At 38.4% G+C, this 10,738-nt stretch overlaps 1 protein-coding gene across 1 annotated transcript; it reads left to right on the top strand.

Moving 5' to 3' along the window:
- Window positions 1-6,363: 6,363 nt before the first annotated feature.
- On the top strand, window positions 6,364-9,071 carry LOC133722024 ((-)-alpha-pinene synthase). Its single transcript, XM_062148811.1, has 7 exons — window positions 6,364-6,546; window positions 6,624-6,900; window positions 7,053-7,431; window positions 7,518-7,736; window positions 7,849-7,987; window positions 8,224-8,472; window positions 8,553-9,071. The coding sequence occupies exons 1-7, from the start codon at window positions 6,421-6,423 to the stop codon at window positions 8,844-8,846; spliced, it is 1,683 nt and encodes a 560-aa protein (XP_062004795.1). The 5' UTR covers window positions 6,364-6,420; the 3' UTR covers window positions 8,847-9,071.
- The last annotated feature ends 1,667 nt before the right edge of the window (window positions 9,072-10,738 follow it).

The following is a 10,738-nucleotide window of genomic DNA, read 5'->3' on the forward strand; positions in this document are numbered from 1 at the left end:
TTGGTGTGTCGTTGAAACACTCCTGACCCACTAAAAAATTTCAATTACATCCCGAGTGTCCTTATAAATCTTCAATGACTCCACATCAATTATGTGTCCTTATTTGATGTCCTTGTAGCCTATAATTGTAGTAGTGCCCGACGGGTTTTGCCCGTGTCGCTGTTGCTTTCGGTTTCAGTAATGGGGGGGACGGCGGCGTGGGGGTTTGGTGGATCCTAATCAGACATGGGATCCCGGTCTTTTCATGGGTAGAGGTATGGAGTTCGGATCATCTCAGATGGTGGCAACTCGGTGTCTGGGTGCCGATCTGTTGCTTCGGCGGTGGATGGTGGCCCCGTGTGCAGATCCTCTCTGGCAGTGGTTCTGGTTGGTTTTGCCGCTGGGCTCTTTGGATACTGAGGGTTGGAGGCTTTGCTCTTCGGCCTCCAGGTGGCGATGGGATTCTCGATCTGGTGTATGCTCAGCGTTATCAGAAGTGAAACGGTGTAGCTCCGGGGAGCGACAATGTCGATCTGGAAGGATGATCAGATGTGTGGGTGTCCAGATTTGGGCTGCAGCCAGGGTGCCCAAGTGGTTGGGTGCCCAAATGAGATTAAGTTGGGCCTGGGTCTTTGTCAAGTTTGCCTCGGCAGAGTTGATTTTGGATTCAGGCCGGATTTGGATCTGAATTTGGGACCCGGGTCGTATTCAAATCCGGATCTTGGATCCGAGACAACTGCTCATATTGATATGGTATTTGTTCTGGTTCTGGGGAGATCGTTTGCCAAAATGGTTTGGGGCTCCTCTGCGTTATTGGTATTGGATTCGAGACCCAAATCTTTGGTATCTGTTTGTGAAAGATCGTCTGCCAACATGGCCATGTTCTGACACCCTTGGCCGGCTTCGATTTTTAGGTGGGAGAGTGCCTTCATTCCGACGCCAAGCTGATTTTTGTCACTTTGTGCGTTGGAGTTCGATGGGTAGTCAAACCACCGACTACTCAATTCACTACACGGCTGTAATCAGTAGTGCAAATTCAGTCATGCGTTTCGGCGCTGTTATTCTTGCCTTATTTTTTCTTCCTTATATGTTGATGCAATTTTTGCATCTTTTCCTTTCGTATTGTTTATTTTGGTTATTGATGTACTTTTGCATCATTTCATTGTAATATTCCAATTTCAATAAAGGGCTGACCTCAGTTTACTCAAAAAAAAAAAAGGAACTTTAGTGAGGTTTAGTGAGTAAATTTAGTATTTGTAAATTTGATAGGTGGTGTACAAAACATAGGCGGTCAAGTGAGTAAATTTAGTATTTGTAAATTTGATAGGTGGTGTACAAAACATATGCGGTAAGTGAGTATATTTGGAGGTTCCAATAAAAAAACTCATAAGAAAATAACATGAATTATTCTGTGGTTTTTTTTTTGAACTTTTTTTTTCTTCCTGTTTTAGCTGTGAAAAAAAAAATGAAGATTAATCATTTTTTCTGAATGTTATTTTATTTTCTGTACCTCATGGTTAATTATTTCAATATTTGTTTAGTTTTTTTTTAATTGCTAGCTCATTTTTTCTTTTTTGCAAATATAATGGATAGAACTAGATTTAGGTCAAAATGTGATTTATTTTGGTTTCCCTTACCAATATGCGTTCAAGGTGTATATCATACATTTTTATGTCACATGATCTTAATCATAGTTTTGCTTCTTATTAAATATATATGAATGCTTTAATGAGTATGTAGTGAAATTGGAAAATGAAAATAGATAAGGAAAATAATAAAGAATGCAATCTAATATTATTGAATTGGAAAGTATAGAGAAAATCAATATAACATTTTTTTGGATATAATTATTGTCCTTAATAGTCATTTTATAGTAGGTTATATATGTCATTTAATAATTCATAATAGAGCGAGGTCAAGTGAGTAGATTTGGAGGTCTTAATAGAAACACTCGAAGAATTTTAAGAACTAGGGATGGCAATGGGGCGGGTTGGGGATGGGGATCACAATACCATCCCCATCCCCAGGGTAATTCTCCACCCCCATCCCCGCCCCAATCCCCAATAAAAATATATTGGGGATTCTCCGTCCCCATCCCCACTGGGGATGAAGCCTCCAAACCCGCCCCAAATCCCCAATAAGAATTTAAAAAATAGAATAAATTTTTTCTCATATTGCCTTTTTTAAAATCAAAATCTACAACAAGTAAAATTAAAACATGATTAAATTCATAAATCATAATTACCATTAAAGTAAAAGTGTAGCCATTAAAGTAAAGTAGTAAATGTATATATTTGTGATTTATATTATAAAAAAAAAAAATATATATATATATATATATATATAAATTAAAATATATAAAAATTAAATATATGTATATATCATTGGGGCGGGTTTGGGGATGGAGATCATAATACCATCCCCGATCTTAGATAGCGGGGATTGGGGATCTCCATCCCCATTCCCCATTTGTCCCCGAATTCTCCCCCCATTAGGGGCGGGTATCCAATGGAGCTCCGCCCCGCTGGGGATTTTTGTCATCCCTATTAAGAACCATGCATGAACTATTGCCCACTGAGAATTAAGGTTATTATACTTTCAAAACTATCACATTAGTACATGACTTTACAAATCTGACACACTTTTAGTACATGCCGTCAATAACACCGTTAATTTTATATTTTTATTTCATTTTTTAAAGGGTAAATTAGTATTTTTTGTTCTCTCTCTCTCATGCCGCTTCGTCCCCAACGTCTTTCCTCTAACCCTTTACCTCACCTCCCTCACCTGCAATTCTCCTCTCTGGCTCTCTCCGACCCAGTGACACACTTCTTTGCTTCATATTTCCTATCAAGCTCATCCTTTTTCCTTTTCTTCTTCACCACACTCACTCCATCACCATATTTCCTTTCCAAACTGAATTTCGGATCATTCTCGGTATTCAATCTTAACCCCAAAACCAAATTGGACACTCCAACCAAAATAACTGGTCTAGAAATTGAAAGTCACCGTATATTCTATGAACAGTCTATGTTAGGTGTGCAACTAATATAAACCATTAGGGATGGCAATAGGGCGGGTTAGGGATGAGGATCACAATACCATTTTCATTCCTAGAGTCATTCTCCACCCTCATCCCCGCACCAATCCTCAATAAAAATATATTGGGGATTCCTCGTCCCCATCCCCACTAGGGACTAAGCCTCCTGTTTGGCTCCAATTTTGTTGCAGCTGGTCAACAGTCTCTTTTCTTGCGCGGGCGTGCCAGCACCGTTCGGGTGCGGTCGTCGGGGGTGTCCCTTGACCTGACTTCTATCAAGCGATTGTAGACGAGGAGAGCACCAACCTCGTCGTGGGATTCTTTGTGCCTCGTGGTGAGGACTTTGCTGAAGTTTCTTCTTGTTCACAAGTCGATACTCAATATTGCAGATTGAGCAGAGCGAAATCACCGGGAAGTATTGAGATCTTGCTAAAGCGTGACTTTAGCTTGGCTGGGTTGCTAGGGCGTTACCCTTGCTTGGCTGGTTCTGTAACTGTTGTGGTCGCGGCACTACCGTCGGCTCCCGAGGAGACTAGGACCGAAGCACGTTGACAGAGGGTTTGGTGGCACTGAAAGTCGGCTTCTGAGAAGACTAGGACTAGGAGTGTGATCACCGGTAAGAGAAAGAGAATGAGAGGAGTTGCTCTTAGAGAGGTTGCTCTAGAGAGAACTTAGATCATCTTAGAGATGTTTTGATGTTGTGAATGTGTATGGGTCTTTTAGAATGAGAGGAGAAGGTGTTTATATAGGGAAGAAAAAGAAGAGTGAAATGATGAGTGGAAGAAAAATAATGAAAGTGGAGTATGAAAGTGATTTGTAAAATATGGAAAAGATAGAGAAATGATGAAATGAAAGCAAGGCATGAAGGTGCAAAAACATGGAAGTGATGATGATCTATTAAAGAGATTGTAGTAGAAAAATATATCCAAGGAAAAAAAAAGCATCTAGCTTTCTTCATGTGGGTAGGAAACATGAACATGTGAATATTGAGCTGGTTTTAGGTCAGTTTCTGCCTCTTTATTCCTTCAATTATTTCTCCAACAAGCCTTCAGAATGAGCCTTCGACTTCTTCATAAAAAATGTTCCACTATGAGTGTAGATCATCCTGACAAATTTTCAGAGCTTTATTCCATGCGGTTGGGCTGGAAATGCTGCTGGACCTCTTACAGGTCCAGTTTTCCAGTTTTGCTTCTGTAGAAAATTGGACTGATTGTTTGAAGGCCTTCCACTCAAATCTAGCTAGCTCTGGCACTCTTCATAAGAAATGATCCTTGGGCTTTCTAGAATTAATCTGGAAAGTTTTAGCTGATTTAGATTTCATTTGGTTAGTCTGCCGCCCCTCCTTCCTTGTTTAGCTCGGTTTCTCCTAGCCGAAGTAGGAAAATGTGCTAAAGTTAACTTTTCATGCTTCCATGCTTCCATAGTAGGCTTTATTTAGCCTCTAAATATATATTTCGAGCTTGTCGACAATATATAGCTTGAGCCACTGACATTGGCTCAATTTCTCCAACACATGCCTTGTCAGACCAAAATGTTCATTTTGAGTCCAAACACCTCCAAACCCGCCCCAAATCCCCAATAAGAATTTAATAAAAAATTTTTTTTTTTTCTCATATTGTGTTTTTGAAAATCAAAATCTACAACAAATAAAATTAAAATATGATTAAATTCATAAATCATAATTCAGTGAGTGCAAAAGTTAAAATACCATTAAAGTAAAAGTGTAGCCATTAAAATAAAGTAGTAAATGTATATATTTGTGATTTATATTATAAAAAATAAACTAATATATATATATAAATTTAAATATGTATAAATTAAATATATTATATATTATTGGGGCGGGTTTGGGGATGGGAATCACAATACCATCCCCGCCCCATCCCAATCTTAGATAGCGGGGATTGGAGATCCCCATCCCCATTCTCCATCTGTCCCCGAATCCTCCTCCTATTAGGGGTGAATATCTAATGGAGCTCCGCCCCACTAGGGATTTTTGCCATCCCTATAAACCATTATATAAACTACATTCTTAATGACAATTCATCGAACACATTGAGTGCACGCAATGAAAAGTAAAAAATTACAAAAAAAACCATGAACATTGTTCTCCACCATCTTAATCACAACAATCAATACTATCAAAATTGTAAGAATTAAATAACTTAATTACCTTTGTGATAGAAGGTTTGTGGACCGAAAAGAAAGATATGCATAAAAAAGAAAAGCCAATATTGTATGATTCTAGCAATATTAAATTATTAATAACAATATTGAGGTTAGGGATTACAAAACCCACAATTAACAGTTAAAATATATTTTAACTGAACGGCAGAGATTTTTCCACGCCACTAGTTCGATTGCTGACGTCACTATTTTTTGAACTGGTATCCCATACACCAAACACCAAACACCAAACACCAGCCTCACCAGGTGTATAGCAAACTTTCCCAGGATTTGAGAGTAATGAAGCGTTCTCACATTGGCCAAAAAAAAAAAAAAAAAAAGCGTTCTCACTTCCCAGACAATATGAGTAGTTGGTTGAATAAATTCACATGCCGTACATGTGAGTAGTTGGTTGAATAGATGAGCATTCCCTACATAAGAATCTTCGCCTGTGACATATTGAGAATTTATATGCAAGTTGCGATAATTTATTAAAATGTTTGCTGGGTGCAAGTAGCAACCCATCTGAAAGAAGTGCTGCACAAGCTTTTTTTTTTTTTTTTTTTTGGCGAGTGGAGAATAATAGAAGCAAAAACAGGAAGAAAGAAGTAGCAACCCATCTGAAAGAAGTGCTGCACAAGCTTTGGATATCTGATTTGGAATAATTTGCACAGTGAGGGCCAACTCAAATTAAAAATTCTGTGAGAGCCAACTTCAGATCAAATAATTTGCACAGTGATGACTGGACTGATGAGGGCCAACTACAAAAAAAATACTCGGCACAGTGAGGGCCAACTCTAGATCAAATAATTTGCAAATGCAAACACGAATCCATCTCAAAATCCAATAATTTTCATGATTTTAGATTGGAAATGTTATCTTTTTACTATGTGTCAGGTAATGGGGAGAGATGGGCCTAAATAATGGCACTTATTTTAGTACTGTTTATCCTTTTCCCCCTGTTAGATTTGTGATTCACGTTGCTACTGCACCCCTTGTTCTAAATGGAAGTATATGTCCTTAAATTAAAAAGGATTTTTATGTCGTTTTGTTATAAAGGTGATGTGCATAGCTGTACTACGGCAAAAATATCTGCCAAACTCATTATTAGCATCTGTTCCAGACATGGATAGAGTCCCCTATAAATAAATGGTCGTAAAAGCAATGTTCTTCATACTTACACAGAAGCTCACAGCATAATCCTATAGCTGCTCCAAAAGTACAGCCAACTAACCATGCCTGTCCAAACTATTCCAGCAGCTGCATCCCAGATCAATGCTATGCCAGAAGTTGTTCGGCGCACGGCAAATTTTAAACCTAGCGTTTGGGGAGATCGGTTTGCTAACTATGCTGAAGACATTGTATGTATAAGTTTTATTACTACAACATACATATATTCACACGTTTTGCTGATCATTTAAACTGTTTTAATTTGCAGGTAACTCAAGCTCATATGCAAAAACAAGTTGAGGAGCTGAAACAAGTAGTGAGGAAGGAAGTATTCACTGATGCTGCTGATGATTTTTCACATCAACTGAAGCTAATTGATGCAATCCAGCGCCTTGGTGTGGCTTACCATTTTGAAACTGAAATAGAACAAGCCCTGGAACATATACATGCTACCTATCAAGATATTAATGATGATGATGGTGATCTGTACAATGTTGCTCTTCGTTTTCGACTACTCAGACGACATGGATATAATGTTTCCTGCGGTAGGTTAAGTAGCCTTTTTTTTTTCTTTCTTTTTTTTCTTTTTTTTGGCAAAGAGTCGGTTAAGTAATCAAGGTATCGTATAATTTAATTCTTATACGTACATATATGTGTGTCCATCAATTTTGAACCATATATCTACTTAATTACGCAGATGTATTCAAAAAATTCAAAGATGTTAATGGTGACTTCAAGGAAAGCTTAGTTACTGATGTTTCGGGTATGCTAAGCTTCTATGAGGCAGCCCATCTAATGGTGCATGGAGAAAAATTACTAGAAGAGGCTCTCGTTTTTACCACCACTCATCTCGAGACTGCAGCAACTTTAACCGGTGCAAGCTCTCTGCTGAAAGCACAAATAACTGAAGCCCTAGAGAGACCTCTACTAAAAACTGTGGAGAGGTTAGGTGCTCGGCGTTACATGTCAATATACCAAGATGAAGCTTCACACAATAAAGAGCTACTGAAACTTGCCAAGTTAGATTTCAATGTTGTTCAGTGTTTACACAAAAAGGAACTCAGTGACATTATAAGGTAAATTTAAGCCACCGATCTTATAGTTAGTTATATATGTATACAAGATAAGTTATAACCTTCTAATATTGTTCTATATATACTAGATGGTATAAGGAACTAGACTTTGCAAGGAAGATGCCTTTTGCACGAGATAGGCTCGTGGAATTGTTCTTTTGGATTATGGGAATATATTTTGAACCCCAATACGTGTTCGGGAGAAACATTCTGACGAAGCTGATTGAGATAGTAACAGTAATGGATGATATGTATGATGCATTCGGTACATTTGAAGAACTCGTCATCTTAACTGAAGCAATTGAGAGGTCTAAAATAAACAAACCGTTACCTTTTCATTTACTCCTGATTAAATTTTGGCATAATATCTTTAACAGTATATGCTAACATGAATATGGAAACATTTTAAACAACTTTCAGGTGGGATGCTAGTTGCGTCGATCAACTGCCAGACTATATGCAACCATTTTATCTAACACTTCTGGATGTTGTCAATGAAGTTGGGGAGGAACTGATAAAGCAAGGAAGATCATACCGACTTTACTATGTGAAAGAAATTGTATGCCAAAGCATGAAAATTAAGCTTTAGTACTGCTCTCAATATTTATAGTATGGATATTCACAGTGCATTAACCAATGACACATAAATTAGATCAGCTCCATGTTTTGATAGATTAATTCTATGCAATGGTAATCTGGTAGATTAGTCTAGCTACCACTACATGGAGTACATGAATTATTATATTTGTTTAACATATATATGATCGATGCATCGATATATATTTGTCCATGCAGATGAAGAATCAAGCCCGGCTCTACTTTGTTGAGGCCAGATGGTTCCACGAAGGATGCACCCCAAGAATGGATGAGTATATGCGTGTTGCGGCAACTTCTGTCGGTAACACCATGCTTTCAGTGGTATCTTTAGTAGGCATGGGAGACATTATAACAAAAGAGACATTTGAGTGGTTGACCAATGATCCTAAAATTCTTAGAGCTTCGAATACCATATTTAGGCTTATGGATGACATTGCTGGGCACAAGGTATTCCTACGTTAAATGTGAGCTGCAATTGAATGCTATAGTATATATTTTTGGAATTAACATTTGATTTGGTTTTGCAGTTTGAGAAAGAGAGAGGGCATGTTGCTTCTAGTATCGATTGCTACATGAATGAATATGGGGTCTCAGAGCAAGAGACAATTGATGTCTTTAACAAACGAATTGTGGATTCGTGGAAGGATATAAACGAAGAGTTTCTGAGACCCACTGCTGCGCCAGTGCCTGTGCTTAATCGTGTTCTTAACCTAACTCGAGTGGTTGATCTCCTTTACAAAAGGGGAGATGCCTTCACGCATGTTGGAAAACTGATGAAAGACACTATTGCTTCACTGTTTATTGATCCAGTGCCACTCTGAATTTGGATCAGTCATGATTCAATCTCCTTGCCTTTTTTATTTTATTGAATGTATCTTTAAAAATAAGACGATGGACCTCGATCAATTGGTGCTTCAGTGTTCCACGTACTGGGGTGCTATCCTTTTCAGAAGAGGAAAATGATTGTTGGGTTCGCTAAGTTTAATTGTTTGAATGTCTAGCTCGTAACTTATGTTGTCCATGTTTCAAGTTCAGCTATAATAAAGATTTTTATATTTTTTAAATAAAAATAAAGAATTTTTGGTGTACATATATGTGATAATTTGTGGGGACCCGAGAAAGGGGATCCCACAGCGCCGCGACCCCGAGCCAATGAGAAACCAATATGTCACGAATGACATCCTGATAACTCATCAACCCGAAATCACAAGGCCTTTTGGATTTAGGTTGTTGGTTTACAAAACATCTTCTTGGACAAGTCATTCTAGCAACCAAACAGCATATTTTCAAAACCGGAGTTTAAAGTGGGCTAACGGATTTGGGCTTACAATAGGAGCCCAATCTGGAAAATAACAAATCACTAAGTAAATACAAGTATGAGAGACGCGCCCCAGGGTTGCGGGTCTCCCGAAATTTTGTAAAGAAGCGAGTAGGAAACAATTAAAAGTAAATAAATATGTGACTTCAAAATCCGATAAAGGACCAAAATCTTCTTTTGATAAAATTAAAGAAGAATGCGCCAAGCCGGGCCATGTGCCTCCTCTGTACGCTTCCCGACCACATGCTCAAGACTTGCACACTGTTGTAGGGGTGAGCTTTCATCCTCTCATGCCCAGTAGGGGCCGATCCAACCATGCTAGGTTTGAAAGATAATATACTTGAAAATATTTACTACATAATATTGTGCACGTTTATCGAAAATATTTTAAAAGAGGCAACCACAAACATTTATTCTCTTTTATAAAACATATGCAACATGTTTCACACAACTTGGAGCTCCGAGATACTTACCTGCCGGCTAAACTAAAACAAATCGATGACCGACCCGGTTCGTCATCCTTCGAGAACCGGCCAACTACTCTGTAGTCCTTGTGACTACAAGTAGCGAAAGTGTCCATTTCCTGGCCCTGAGTCTCCTATGACTGGTTCACTGTCGGTACTCACCCTTCCTCGACAAACATAGGAGCACAGCCCCCTCCGGAGGTTCACTGTTATCGACACCATGGGATCCCTAGAAATCAACGCGTCTAGGTCCCATTCACTTTCAGGTCACAAGTACAAACATTCAATGGGTACAGTATCTCAACATGCAAGTCTAGCCTCAGTTTTCGCAATCACCAATTATAAGTTATGAAAACACAGATATCACGAGGCATCGACTAATGAACAACAAAAAACGCACTTGCAGGCAACATACTATCTTAGTATAACATTCCACATATATCGAAAAGCCTCTAACAAGGAAGGGACAGCTCACCCTACCTGGATATGGAGTGCACGTCCACATTCAGGTTCGTTCCCGACTTTCGATCATTTGTCCAAATCCAAGTGCACACGCTCGAGTCCTTTAACAAAAACTAAATCCGATAATTACTCAATTCATAACTCATTTGCTCAATTTCTTTATGAGTCACCAATTTATCTTGAATCGATATTTAGTGGTAACCATTCTCGAACAATTCGCTTAACGTAGTAAGCTCATTTGGAAGATGGTGATCACACTTCTTTCCATGTTAAAATTTCGGTCAACCGGTTTGACCTCATTTTATTTAGCTTTTAAACCTTAAGCAATTAAATAATAATTACCATTCCCGAATGATTTCGCCTTTCAAACTCCTTTCGGGATATGGTGATTATACTTATTTCCTTAATGTATTCCAAGTCAACCAGTTTGACCCGTTTTACTTAATCATTAAATACTAGCAAATAAATA

This window comes from Rosa rugosa, chromosome 7 (assembly GCF_958449725.1).
Source record: "Rosa rugosa chromosome 7, drRosRugo1.1, whole genome shotgun sequence".
Classification (NCBI taxonomy): Eukaryota; Viridiplantae; Streptophyta; class Magnoliopsida; order Rosales; family Rosaceae; genus Rosa; species Rosa rugosa.